A 14,773-nucleotide genomic window follows, 5' to 3' on the forward strand; every position below is an offset into this window, starting at 1 on the left:
GTTTTTAGTTAATTCTGTTCATCTTTCTTATTGGTAATGTTAATGCTTCATGCTTTTCGTAAACTTTTGAGGGGTTTTGTTTTGTTTGCACTCAGGTGGTGTATACATTTTACAAAATAAATAATAAATCAATAAAGTTATCAGATGTGCAGAAAATCTGAAGAGAGATTTTGCTTAAGGAAGCTTCATTTCTCTAGTGGGCAAGATTGGGTTTTCACAAGGCACAGCCACAGAACAATGGAGAAAGCTCTTGTGTGTACTCAAAATAAAAAAATTCCTTCCAGAAGCACCTTAAAGTAAAGGTAAAGGGAGCCCTGACCATTAGGTCCAGTCGTGACCGACTCTGGAGTTGCAGCACTCATCTCGCTTTACTGGCCGAGGGAGCCGGCGTACAGCTTCCGGGTCATGTGGCCCAGCATGACTAAGCCACTTCTGGCTAACCAGAGCAGCGCACGAAAACGCTGTTTACTTTCCCGCCAGAGTGGTACCTATTTATCTACTTGCACTTAAATGTGCTTTCGAACTGCTAGGTTGGCAGGAGCAGGGACCGAGCAATGGGAGCTCACACCATCGCAGGGATTCGAACCGCCGTCCTTCTGATCGGCAAGCCCTAGGCTCTGTGGTTTAACCCACAGCGCCACTGCGCACCTTAGAGACCAACTAAATATGTTATTGGTATGAGCTTTCATGTGCATGAACACTTCTGAAAGCTCATACCAATAACAAACTTAGTTGATCTCTAAGGTGCTACTGGAAGGATTTTTTTTATTTTGTTTCAACTACGGCAGACCAACACGGCTACCTACCTGTAACTTGTGTGTACTGTTCGGCAGTATACAGTTATCCCTTGAAATTCACACTTCTCTGAATTTTTGGATGCAGCTCTCCAGCCAAATAATATGTGCAAAATTGCTTGTGTTGGTGGACAGTAATATAAACAAGGAATAATATTAGGAGGTGCTTGCTCTCCAAAAAGTGCATATTAGGAAAAATGTTGCTGTAAGCTACTGGCAAATTTCCATGAGTGAAACTAATATAACCTAAAGCTAATGTAGAATTGTAGAGAAATGAAGTTGGTAACTGTCAGAAAGTGGGCAAAATTGAAATAGACAAATACATCTCCCCCAGTTACAGTTTAAGGAAGTTCAAAAAGGACACTGGGACACACACAAAAGTCACCACCATGCGCACCTAACTAAGACTCACTCCACAATCTCTTACAACTCAAAAAAACGAAGGAACCCCGCCCAAGAACGGTCATTTGCTTGAGCCTGTGACTTCAATTGTCCTTGCTCAAGTTCTTGCATTAGAAGCTCTTCTCAGGAAATGGTTCAGACAGTGGGGAAATAGCTTTGTTTAGCCAAGAGGAAGTTCAGGTTATTACACACAAAAAATGCTTTAGATTTGGCTTTTCCTTTATAATATTAAAACCATAGAATGGTAGAGTTGGAAGGGAACCCCAAGGGTCATCTAGTCCAACCCCCTGCAATGCTGGAATCTCAACTAAAGAATCCCTGACAGATGGCCATCCAACCTCTGCTTGAAAACCTCCAGTGAAGGAGAGTCCGTCACTTCTTGTAGGAGTCTGATCCACTGTCAAATACAAAGTTCTTCCTGATGTTTAGTCAGAACCTTGTAACTTGAAGCCATTGGTTTGGGTCCTACCCTCTGAAGCAGCAGAAAACAATCTTGTTCCATCTTCCATGTGACAGCCCTTGAGATATTTGAAGCCGGCTATGGTATCTCCTTTCAATCTCCTCTTTACCTGGCTAAACATCCCCAATTCCCTCAACCATTCCTCATAAGGCTTGGTTTCAAGACCCTTGATCATCTTTGTCATCCTCCTCTGCACACATTCCAGCTTGTTATAAAATTATAGATTTGTAGAGTTGTAGAGTTGAAAGTGACCCCGAGGGTAATCTAGTCAAATCAAATCAAATACCTTTATTGGCATCACAGTATAAAACATTTCAGGTCACTGGGATAATTAAAAGGGGCAAGGGTGAAGCTGCGAGGATCATAACATCACATTGTGATCGTGTGCACTTAGGTATTCTGCTTCGCCCTCTCTGTTTCCCAAAAGGATGGTTTGTTGGGAACCCTTTCAGGTAAAATTGAGGCTAAAAAGGAAGCTACTAAAACAGTAATATCTTTGTCCCGATCTGCCAGGAGAGACCTCAATTTACTTCTTTTCAGAGTTTTAGGCTAGCATCAGTTGGCGAGGTCTACTGTGTAAAGAGCAAGCCAAGAGATTGAATCGGGTCCTCCTTGGTTGCAGGCACACAGATGGGCTTGATATGGAATATGTGAGAATCTACCTGTGGTCACTGCAGAGGGGAAGGCATTTAGTCTCGCAAGCATAAAGACTCTTTGATGGGAAGGGAGTAATAGGTCCTTTAGATATTTGGCACAGGTCCCGTAGTGTGTTGTGATCCCTAAGGCCTGCAGAGAACAGGATCTCGGAGTATGAGGTAACAAACGCTGTCTTTCGTGGTCGTAGAGCCGCTGTTTGATTGTGTGGAATATGTAATTTTCATCACATGCTTCAAGGCTCTCAAGAGCAATGCCCAAACTCCAGAGTTTATCTTGGAGTTTATACCATCCAGATGCAATACGGCTTTCAAGCGTAGAGATTAAAAAGGAATTAGATGTTGTTCTGAAGTGGACTTTCAGCCAGGCCTTGATTGTAGTAAGCCATGCATTGGTTTCCATCAGATGTTGACCAGTTTCAACACATACGGTTAAGTAGCTTGTGCATTTAGGGTCACCAAGGGTCTTATGAAGAAAAGTCGCTTGAATTTGTTCAACTTCTCTGTTAAATGTTTGTATCAAAATTGGAATGCCATACAATAATCTTGGCATTAATTTTTTTTATAGCAGCAGAGACCATATGGTTGCCTCTGAGGAAGAAAAAGTGAAGAATTGCAGATGTAGTGCATTTTGCTTGGATGATCATTTGGTGTCTGTGTGTTGTCCAGTTTAAATTTGGCTGATAGCATATCCCTAGGTATTTACAGGATTTTACCTGGTTAATGGGGTGGTTATCTAGCCTCCATTTGACAGTTTGACGATTTTAGATTTTTCGTAATTAATTCCCAGGGAGTTGATCTGGCAGAAGGAAGAAAACGAATTTAGAAGTCTTCTAAGACCGACCTGGATCTGAGAAAGTATTGTAGTATCATCTGCATATAGAAGCAGTTTTATTTTATGTTGGCCTAATGTCCGTGGATGTCCATTTACATCCTCAAAGTGATGAGCCAGGTCATTTTTTTAAAAAATTGAATAAGTGGAGTGACAAGACGCATCCTTGCTTTACTCCTTTGGTTATAATTATACTTTTTGTCAACTCGCCTTGGGGGTTACATTTGATGTGACAGAATGTAGCGGTGTGTATATTTTGAATTAGAAACAGCAGGCGTTGGTCAATTCCCATTTTATATAATTTGCACCAAAGTAGATCACAGGGGACTGTGTCAAAAGCTCCTTTTAACTCTAGGAAGGCCACATAAAGTTCCTTCCTCCCATTTTCCATGTATTTTTCCGCGAGATGTGAAAGCACTATGCAATGATCAGTGGTGCATTTGCCATGGCAGAAGCCTATTTGTTCAGGCCCAAGGATCTTATTAGATGTCATCAAGTCCTTCAATTTATTTTCCAAGTGTCAGGCATACATCTTACCAAGGATTGGTAGAAGACTTAAAAGGTAAAGGTAAAGGACCCCTGACAGTTAAGTCCATTCGCAGATGACTCTGGTGTTGCGGCACTCATCTCGCTTTACTGGTCAAGGGAGCTGGCGTACAGCTTCCGGGTCATGTGGCCAGCATGACTAAGCCGCTTCTGGCAAACCAGAGCAGCGCACGAAAACGCCGTTTACCTTCCCGCTGGGGCAGTACCTATTTATTTACTTGCACTTTGACGTGCTTTCGAACTGCTAGTTTGGCAGTTATCAGGCGGTAATTCTCAGGCAGCTTCAGGTTACCTTTTTTGAATATAGGAGTGATGATGAAGTTTAGCCCAACATCTGGTAGTAACCCAAATTTGTCAATTAAAGTGAATAAATTGGCTAATAGAAGGGCCCACCAGTCTGGACTGCGCCTTAAAAGTTCACCAGGGATCCCGTCTGGTCCTGGGCATGTATTTGGTGGGTCATCCAGTCTAACCCCTTGCCATGCAGGAATCGCAGCTAAAACATCCACAACAGATGCCTGCTTAAAAACTTGCAATGAAAGAGACTCTGCAACCTCCCAAGGGAGACTGTTCCAATGTTTTTCTTAAATGTTGGTGTCCACAACTGGACACAGGACTCCAGGGGTGGTCAGACCAAGGCAGAAAATAGTGTTACTATTACCGTACTTTCCTTGATTGGAAAACTAGACCTCTTCTGATGTAGTCTTGAATTGCATTAGCTTGCTCTTGCCTTTACTTTTGATGCTGCTGCTGCTGCTGCATCACAGTGACTTGGTCAGTCAGTTAAGAGCAGCAGAAGAGCCTTACTGGACTAGATCAAAGGTTTGGCTGTGGTTGGCTAAATTACCTCCAAGATGGCTGCAGCACTCCCTAAGGAACCACGCTCTTCCGTTGTTGGCACCTGGTGCTCAAGAGTACACTGCCACTGGGCATGGTGGTTGCACTTAGTTATCACAGCTGATGGCAGGCAGGACATTTCTCCTTCACAGATAGTAGGCTGTATCCTGTGCCAGTAACACTCAGAGGAGACCCATTGAAATCAGTATGCATGACTGACTTGTGGCTGCTTATTCCCCTCCATCTAACACAGCAGCAAACCCATTCTCCAAGTGTTTGCAGGTAGCCAAAACAGCATCATCCATGCACAAGAGGAAACTCAAAAGTTTGCAGAAATACAAAAATATTTAAAGTGGAGAACATAAGGAAGGGAGGACCCCTGCCCTGCCCCATGAAGCCCAATGCAGACTGAGCACATATCAATGGGCATCGAACCCTGGCTGGGTATTGGTGAGGAGTGTCCTGGAAGGGGGCATGATAGGTTAGCACTCTAAACAGGAACAGCTGCATGCTGCAACATATCATTGCAGCTACCCTTGTCCTCCCCCCCCCACCCCAAAAAGCCAACAGCTGGTGGCTGTGAAGTCCTCTTCCTGCAGACCAGGAGCTTCACTTGATGCATCTTTGTAAACTCTGAGTTCTACCTTTAATGTGCAGTTTTAAAATACAGCCTCAATTCATTAATAAGGTGGGTTACAAGTGAAGAGAGCTAGGAACACCTATCCATGCCAATAGCTTAGTTGCGATATGCTAATGGTCCAGTAAAATATGGCAGATAAAATACAACTAAAGCTAGCAGAGCCACAGATTCAAAAGCAGCCATTTTCCATCTTTGGTCAATGGCCAAAGAACTTCTGGAATATGTGGCAGGAGTGTTCCTGTCTAAGTGTCAGCAAAGAGATGCCGGCACAGATCACACCCTCCCTTCAGCCATGGCAAGAAGGGCACAGAATTGGGCCTCTGCCCATTTGCATCTGCCCTGGGAGAAATTAAATTTCACAGTAAGGATGCCAGTAGAAAGCATTCAGCAGAGAAAGAATGAAATGCCAAAGCACTGAGTTGTTGCTACATTTTTCTCAAGCTTTGAACTCCTCCTAGCTCTTCGGGTGGGATCAAAATAAGTGGAATAGTAAGTGTATTAGTTAATAAATAGACACCATGTACAAAAAGCCACTGGCACTATTTTATCCTAGGCACAGGTGTTCCAGAAATGTGCTCTCTTGTTCATAGAACCAGCATGAACTCAGAAAAGCTGGCTCAGATTCCAGCTTTAAAGCATTTTTGTTTAGAGCTGGCCAGGGTCTCTGTCTGTCTGTCTGTCTGTCTGTCTGTCTGTCTGTCTGTCTCTCTCTCTCTCTCTCTCTCTCTCCCTCTCCCTCTCCCTCCCCCCCCCCCCGTGTGTGTGTGTGTGTGTGTGCGCGCGCTTGTATGTTTCCACTGGAAAACAAGCAAGGCTGGAAATAGCCTGCTAACATTAAATTTAGGCAAGTGTAGCCGGGAAACAGCTTTGTTTTATAAAATAATAATAATAATCCAAAATATTTGCACAACATCTGGTTCCATTTAGCATGCTTCCAAGCAAACAGAAAATGCTCCACAAGCACTTCAGTTCCTACTTAGCCAACTGAAATTCTGCTAGCCATGATGGCTTCATCCTGTACCTCCAGTGTTGGCGGCCAGGGTGCCTTCGAATGCTAATTGCTGGTAATCCAAAGCAAGGAAAACACGATTGCCCTCAAGGTCTGTTTGCAGGCTTCCCATTGGCAGACCTGGTTGGCCACTGGGAGGACAGGATGTAGGTCTAGGTGTCTGGATGGCTAAGCTGACTAACTTTAGCAAACCCAGACACTTTCCATCATGTGGTCGCTTATTAATTTACAGTGTTTTGTGTTGTTCTTGTTCCAGCTGAGCTCCAAGCCTGTGAACAGGGATGGAGCAGGAGGAAGGAATCTGTTCAGCATATGTTTCAATGTATATGCATTTTAAGGCATGCTACAGATGTCAGCTTCATGAACCAAGAAACAAATACAAATGCAGCTATCCTTTGAAATTTGTAGTTCTGCTCCCCCCCCCCCGTGCAGTTCTCCAGCCAAAAAGGTGTACAAAAGGCATCTATTAAGAACCACATGCACAGATGTGTATATTAGTGAGAATCATGTACAAAAACATCTTACAGAGAATTGTTTGCAAACAAAATTCGCATAGAGAAATCTACAAAGTTTCATGTACTTTTTACTTATATTTTTTAATGCAAATTGATGTGGAAATGAGGTGAGCTGAATTTAAGACTGAGGGCATATGTAAAAATGGAAAAATGAGAAACTGAGTCTAAGAGATGCATCTATTCCTACCAGTCTGCCACACAACAAAGAGAACCTTGTGGTCTAGCGCATTTATTACAACAAAAGCTTTGCACAGACTATTATTATTTGTTACGTCTGTTAATCACATTATACCCAAGGGGGGCGGGGAAGGGTCTCAAAGCAACTTGCATTGAGATAGAATGCAAACGGACAAAATCAATTAAAAACCAGAAAATTGAAAACAATGCACAATCTATAAGGGAGCTATCGTGTGGCTGGCAAAAACGCTTTTTTTCTTCAGGGTCTTGGGGGATTCTGGAGCCATGAAGCCTCCTGGCTAGATGGACCTGCCTGTCAGCTGGTAACCAGGTCAGGGCCCTAGAATCAAAATACCTTCCAATTCAGAGGCTGACCCTGACTAGTGATGCCCTCTCTTGAACCCATGACCTTCTGCATGCAAAGCAGGTGCTCTGTCGCTGAATTACAGCCTTTTCCTGGAATACTCTCCCCGGACTGGTTTTCCTGATGCTTCTGCTGCTGCTGCCCTCCTTGTTGCCAGGCAAACATGCTGTTGTACTCCTGCTTCAACGTGCTGTTGTACTCCTGGTGCAACCTTTTAAAAAGCACTGTAAAACGAAAGTATCTTGGCTTGCTCTGCCATTGACTCTTAGCTGCATTTTAAATTTGTTATTCCTTGCAAATTCAGGCTTAAATGGCTTGCCTTGCATACTGTGCATTAACTGTTTTGATTGCATTTGTGCTCAAGATACCAGGATACAACCTCAACTCTGTTAATGATGATAAAGTCAGGGCCCTCAGGTGGCAGTGGTGTGGGGGTGAAACCCCCCCACCTAATATATACTTTCCACCATTTTGGGCATCCATGCTTTTTTCTCATTTCTTGCAGTGCACGAACGGACATGCCCACCCTGACCCCTTGGTCGGCGCCCATCATCTGGGATGGAACAGTCGGGAGACCAGTCTTGGACAACTACTATAAGCAGCAGAAAGTCACCATCGGCCTGACGGTTTTCGCTATTGGGAGGTAAGCTCACTTGCAGCCCAATCTGATGCACGTTACTCTTGAGTAAGTCTCCTTGTGTTCAGTGGCACTAGCTCACAAGTAAAATATGGATCAGGATTGGGACCTGCTGCTTGCTTGCCAGACTTTTCCTGGCTGGATGTGCAAAGCAACATCCATTGTCCGGCCACGTATTTTATTTATTACCCGTCCTTTGTCTTAAGGATCCGGGGCAGGTTTCAACAATTACAACACAAAAGAAGTGCAGAATAACTTAAGATTGCAGCTGTAAGGCGGGTCCTAAAAAGTGCACCCCCTTACCCTTGAAATGTGCATCTTCAGCATTCATCAGAAGCTGGGCAATGAAGGTGCCAGGCACTCCTCTCTGGAGAAAGGTTTCCACAGGGTAAGGGCTGCCACAGAGAAGACCCATTCCTAGCCTGCAACACACACGCACCAAGCTTCTGAGGGTGGTGGAGCAACCAAGAGGGCCCTATCTGCCAATTGTAGCACCAGAGAAGGTCTGTCAGGAAGGAGGCAGTCTTTCAGGTATTTGTCATATTCTGAGTCACAATGACCCTTGATCACCTCCGTTGCCCTTCCTCTTGGCAAACCCACCATAAGAAGAGTCTACTGGATCAGGCCAATGGCTTTAAAAGAAGATCAGACAAATTCATGGAGGAGAAGGCTGGCAAAAGCTACTAGCCACAATGACTATTCTCTGTCTCTAAGGTCAGAGGTGGTAAATGCTTCTTAATTCCTTGATGGTAATTGGAGAGAGAATGCTCTTGTGTTTGGATCAAGCATGTGGGTTTCTCATTGAGTTATCTGGTTGGCCACTGTGAGAACATAATGCTGGCCTAGATCCAGCAGACTCTTCTGGTGTTCTTATGGTGGGTTTGCCCAGAGGAAGGGCAACGGAGGTGACCAAGGGTTCTTCTTCTGCTCTTAATTGGGTGCTGATTCACATCTGAAAAACAATGTTGGTCTCAGTCCAAAGTTGAGCACTGGAACCCTCACCCTGCTTTAAAGTCAGCTTCTGGGACCCTGGGTTAGGAGATCTGCCCAGAACCCACCTGTCTCCATTTGTCCCTCTCCATTCCCTAGGTACCTAGACAAATACTTGAAGAACTTCTTGACTTCTGCAAACGCTTTCTTCATGACTGGGCACAATGTGATCTTCTACATCATGGTGGACGACCTCACCAAAGTGCCTCTTATTGAGCTGGGCCCCCTGCGGGTGCTGAAAGTCTTCCAGGTGAAAAGGGAGAGCCGGTGGCAAGACATCAGCATGATGCGGATGAAGGTGATTGGGGACCTAATCGAGAGCCACATCCGCCACGAGGTGGACTTCCTCTTCTGCATGGATGTTGACCAGGTCTTCCAGAGTGACTATGGGGTGGAGACCCTTGATGAGTCTGTGGCCCAGCTCCATGCTTGGTTTTACAATGCAGACAATACTGCGTTCACTTATGAGAGGCGTCCTGAGTCGGCTGCGTACATCCCCTATGGGGAAGGGGACTACTATTACCATGGGGCCATATTTGGGGGGACCCCACTGCGTGTTCTGAACCTCACCCGTCAATGCTATCAAGGCATCAAGGAGGACAAGGAACACAACTTTGAGGCGGTGTGGCATGATGAAAGCCACCTGAACAAATATTACCTCCTCAACAAACCAACCAAGGTGTTATCCCCTGAGTACTGCTGGGATTATAAAATTGGCATCCCCAGCGCCATAAGAAATGTCAAGTTATCCTGGATGCCCAAAGAATATGGTGAAGTTAGAAGTAACTTATGACTCCGCGGCGCTCCTCAAATCACACCGGCAGGGGTCGACGAACTGTTTCGGTCGCAGAAACGTTTGAGCATTTCAACTCTCGTCCTCTGCAGGAAGGAGAACAAACTTTGCCAAAATATTTTAGTTCACTAAACTGTGATGCTCTCACAGCTCTTCTCTATAGATTCCTTGGAAGGCTTGTAGGAACCAGATGTCGGAAGAGCCTTTTGCGAACAGGTTGTTGATTTGGTTGCTGATCTTTTGCTCTCAGGAAATTCTGTTGATGTTGGGAACATTTGTGGAAGCAGCACACAGATACGTGCCAAGCTAGGATCCCTCCACAGTGGCACGGTGACATCAGAGAGGTTGGCAAGATGGTCGTTGTATTCCTTGGATGTGCAAAGAAGGGAGAGTTGGAACCACCAAGGGGTCAGGAGGGTAGCAGTAAATGGGGGAGGGGTGGTGTCACCGAGGCCAGGAGGTTGCAGGAAAGCTGGTGCAAATGCAGAAGTGTCACTGAGAATGTCAGAACGTGTGTGTTTTTAAACAAAGATTTTTGAATGACGGTCTAAATCTTGCCTTCATAATTGTTCAGTTTTGCTTTCCCCCCAAATGAGGATCACTGTACAGACAACATAAACCTCAATGGGGGCAATGTGATTAATGCCAATTTGGGGTTTTTTTGCTACCAAAGAACAGGTTCATGTCGTCGTTTGTTTTTAAAAACAAAGAAACATGTTTCCTTAGCTGCCGTCCAGTGGTTGAAAGCTCCCTCATTTTGCCACATTTGTTCTCTTCTTCACGTATATCATTTTCCCACCTTAAATCTTGTTTTTGCTGCTGCCCATGGTGGTCCCAATTGCTACAACATCTTTCCCTTGCCGACAGGTGCTGTCTTACGGGGTTCCGGACAGGGAGTTGTTCTGGGGCATTGTGGAAGGCCGTAAAGGTGGCATCTCCCACGGCCTACCACTTTTTGCGGCAGTTGCTATGTCATGTCCCCGCACACAACTTCGTGGAATGATGCCCTGTTGGTGCACTGTGGTTAAGTAACATGGCAGCCACAGAGTCAACTGCTGAGAATATCTGTGTTAGAAGAAGAAGAGTTTGGATTTGCTTTCCTGCTTTATCACTACCCGAAGGAGTCTCAAAGCGGCTAACATTCTCCTTTCCCTTCCTCCCCCACAACAAACACTCTGTGAGGCGAGTGGGGATGAGAGACTTCAGAGAAGTGTGAGTGGCCCAAGGTCACCCAGCAGCTGCATGTGGAGGAGCGGGGAAGCGAACCCGGTTCACCAGATTACGAGTCCACCGCTCTTAACCACTACACCACACTGGCTCACAGTTAGTACCACTGCTGCCTGAGAGGTAAACTCTCTTGCTCCCCACAACCATCATTGCGGTGCTCCCCAACACAGCCTGTTTGCGATTCCCATTTGTATCCTGTTTCTTCCTTTGTGTATTTCTTTTTGCTGCGAAAATGGAAGCCCTTCCACTCAGCCAAAGGTGATTGTTTTGTTAATTTATTTGGTTGCAAATGATCCTGAGATAATAAATGCAAATCCTTATTTTATCAAAATCTTATGTGTTTGTGCTGGGAGTTGCATCCTGGAGGAAGATGTCTGTGTAATGGCGCCACAGGGATATTAGTTGGGTTGGGTTTTTGCCTGGGGGCGGGGAAATTGTTTTTATTGTTGCTGCTGCTATTGTGGAGCACTACACCACTTTCCAAGCAGTGGAAGATTCCAGACATGATTCCAGGCAGGGTCTAGTATCCTTGGAATGAGGGACAGCAGGGGCTGTGATGTGCCTTTAGGATATATGGTTCATTTACACATATACACATAAATGAACACATGTTCATTTACACCGCCTTCTGGTGGTTCCCTCCCTGCGAGAAGCCAAGTTACAGGGAACCAGGCAGAGGGGCCTTCTCGGTAGTGGCGCCCGCCCTGTGGAACGCCCTCCCACCAGATGTCAAAGAGAAGAACAAGCACCAGACTTTTAGAAGACATCTGAAGGCAGCCCTCTTTAGGGAAGCTTTTAATGTTTAACAGACTACTGTATTTTAATACTTTGTTGGAAGCTGCCCAGAGTGGCTGGGGGAAACCCAGCCAGATGGGTGGGGTATAAATAATAAATTATTATTATTATTATTATTATTATTATTATTATTATTATTATTATTATTATTATACATCCTGAGCCCGACGGGCTCACATCATCAACACCTGAGAAGCTCTTGCTCCTCCCATAGTCATGGCCTTGGATTCCATTGGAAATCCTGCATTGCTGTCACTCTTTGGCTTCTTCCTGCTTCTAACACACACACACACACACACACACACACACACACACACACATAGAGAGGCTGTTGCCCTTCTCACTAGCAGCCAAGGAAGGGTTTGCCCTTTGGCACGAAACCAATTATACTAAAAACAGTAGTTAAGAAGGAACTACAGCCACTAGTTGGCAGAGAGACTTGCATGGAATTCATAGCTTGGCTATGGAATCCTCCGTTAGATTTTAACCCTTGCTGGATCCATGACCCCAGGGATTAGAAGGGACTCAGGCATCATCATGCAGATTAACCCTCCGCTGCAGCCACCGTGCAAACTCACATTATGATTAGAATGAATTAGCTGCCTTTCACCCTAAGGTCCTGGGGCGGTTTGCATTATTAGAGCACAATATTAAAAATGGTTTGAAACAACTCACAATGACAGATATCCTAAAAATATCTCAAGTTTCAAAAGGCCAGGGTAATGAGGCTCATTTTCAGCATTCACCGCAAGCTCTACAATGAAGGGGCCAGGCACAACTCTGTGGGGCAGGTGTTCCATAATTTCACTGCCACAGAGAAGACCTTCTCCTGGGCCACCAACCCCCAAGCTTCTGAAGGTGAAGGAACAACCCAGAGGGCTCCTTGTGCTGGTCTTAGTACCCAAGGGCAGCAGGCAGCCTTCCAGATATCTGCGGTCTGAGTCATTCAGTGCTTTAAATGCTTAGTGAGCAGCTTGAATTGGCCCTGGAAACAAAATGGTGACCAGTGCAGCTGTTCTAAACATTCTAAACAGATCTAGAGATCTAAGCAGAACCCCAGCCAATAATCTGGCCGCTGCATTTTAGACCAACTGAAGTTTCCGAGTCATCTTCAAGGGCACCCCACAGGAAGTGCATTGCAGTAATCTAGCCTGAAAGTTACCAGAGCATGCAGTACAGTTGCCAAGTCCGCTCTGTCCAAATGGGGCCAGATCTGGATTATGCATTAAAACATACATACAAACAAACAAAAACCCCTACAGACTGACACCCCATTCTGGTGTTAATGCAGCACACAGAATACCTAGCACTGAAGGATGAGTCTTCAGGGATATGGCAAACAGGTTTCCTTTTTTTAGCAGAATGTAATCAAGTATTAATGAGGAGGGATGAGGTTAACAGCATCGCTTCTCGGCCTTTTGGCTAAGATCAAGTGTAGTATCTGTTCTTATCAGTTTAATATCTGATATGTCCTCTATTTGAGGACTATATATTAAAAGAGGTTAACAGCATGGAAAACTAATAAAATGCTATCATTAGAAATCTAAAACATTGATTCTTGATGCACAGCTGAGAAACCCTAATTATATTGTAATAACGTGGATCAACAATGCTAAACCTGAGTAGCAACAGCAGCAGCAGCAGAAAGTGATTTGGGCTTTGAGAACGAAAGGGTGAGAGATGCTCAAATAAATTGATAATTATATAGAGCACCTCACCTCCAGCTGGTCCAGGTGCAGCCTCCTGGGCTTGGACCCATCCACTCAGCCTCCTTCTAGGACAGGGTGGGCCTCTGCCATCAAGGTAGCTTAGCCCCCATTCCACGGGGACAGAGGAACCCCACTGTGCAGACTGGGAGCCCTGTCCCTATGCCATCAGCCGCAAACAAGGAAATGCTTCTGGCCCTCCAGCAGGTAGAACCCCAAACCACCCTGGGACCTACTCCAGCCACTGGGTACATTCCAACCTCACAAGGTCTGTGCTCATCTTTGTAAAGGAATCATTCGCTTTTCCCTGGGTCTCTGGGTCAGGGGATTAGCCTAGCCTCAGTAGCTATCAAGCCTAGTACCATTGCCACATGGCTCTGCATTGTGGGTGCGCATTGGGTATCTCCTTATAGGATGGTGTGAGTTCCAGTATCTCGATGCTGTCCTCCCAATTGATGGTGCAGCCACATTTGGCACACTGCAGAGTGCACAGTCCTGGCCTCTATACCTCAAAACAGGTCTTTGAGACCTGGTGTCAGGGTGCTGTCAGCGGCTCCCAGCCCATGAAATGATAAAGGCAAGGAAAAGTTACTTACAGTAATTTTTTATTTCAAAATTTACACAGAGAGGCTATAGATCCCATCCTCTTGGATAATGGCGTTGTCCTGTGTGAATGTGCCCCCCCCCCACTTCCTCATTCATCATCCAATAGCTAGGAAAAGTCTTAGATATCTGGTGGTATAAATTACCCCGAAGTTGAACAAGTTGTATCAATTTAATTATAGTACGGTTTTGAAAGCTCTAAATATGGATATAGTACGTTGGAATAAATGAAGACTCTCCATTATGGACAAACTAGTTGCATTGAAAACAATGATTGTACCTCCATTTCTTTTCTTCCAGACTTGGGTGAATGTCTGAGATGGATGAAGACCCTTGAACCTATCCCTAAAGGAATCCAGAAATTCCACCCACCCGTGGGAAGCAAGATAGGGGAGACCTGGCCATAAAAGGGATAGATAATATTAATGATTAACCGTTCCCCTCTCCCTTCAATCTGAGGGTACAAAATAACCCTGGAGGAAAGGCCTAAAAAACACTCCAAAAGCTTCTTTCGGCTGATGCCCCCTCCCCAGCTGAAGCCAGCAGCCCAATTTGGGCAGAGGCTGGCACCCCTCTCCCTGCTCAACCATGTGGATTACCCCAAGCCATTAACATCTGACTCGTATCCATATGGGTGGGCACCCCTCTCTCACCTTTCCTTCCCTACCCGCTGGAGACCACTGCCCAGCATTGGTGGCAGGGGTCCCACGCTACGTGACCCACCACCTTTGCCCCCCAACCCTCCATATTGCCAGACACCCAGCCCGCTGAAGTAACACCTCCAGGAAACCTC

General features: G+C 45.3%; 1 protein-coding gene across 5 annotated transcripts in view; it reads left to right on the forward strand.

Moving 5' to 3' along the window:
* The window catches only part of GLT6D1 (glycosyltransferase 6 domain containing 1), a 48,159-nt gene extending 36,952 nt beyond the window's left edge, over nucleotides 1-11,207 (forward strand). For all 5 annotated transcript variants that reach the window (XM_081179799.1, XM_081179796.1, XM_081179800.1 and 2 more), the window contains exons 7-8: nucleotides 7,735-7,872; nucleotides 8,956-11,207. In XM_081179799.1, the coding sequence (XP_081035925.1) occupies nucleotides 7,735-7,872; nucleotides 8,956-9,649 (832 nt within the window). In that variant the 3' untranslated portion in view covers nucleotides 9,650-11,207. The remainder of the gene's footprint in view (nucleotides 1-7,734; nucleotides 7,873-8,955) is intronic.
* The last annotated feature ends 3,566 nt before the right edge of the window (nucleotides 11,208-14,773 follow it).

This window comes from Podarcis bocagei (genome assembly GCF_964188305.1).
Source record: "Podarcis bocagei genome assembly, chromosome: Z".
In the NCBI taxonomy this organism is placed as follows: Eukaryota; Metazoa; Chordata; class Lepidosauria; order Squamata; family Lacertidae; genus Podarcis; species Podarcis bocagei.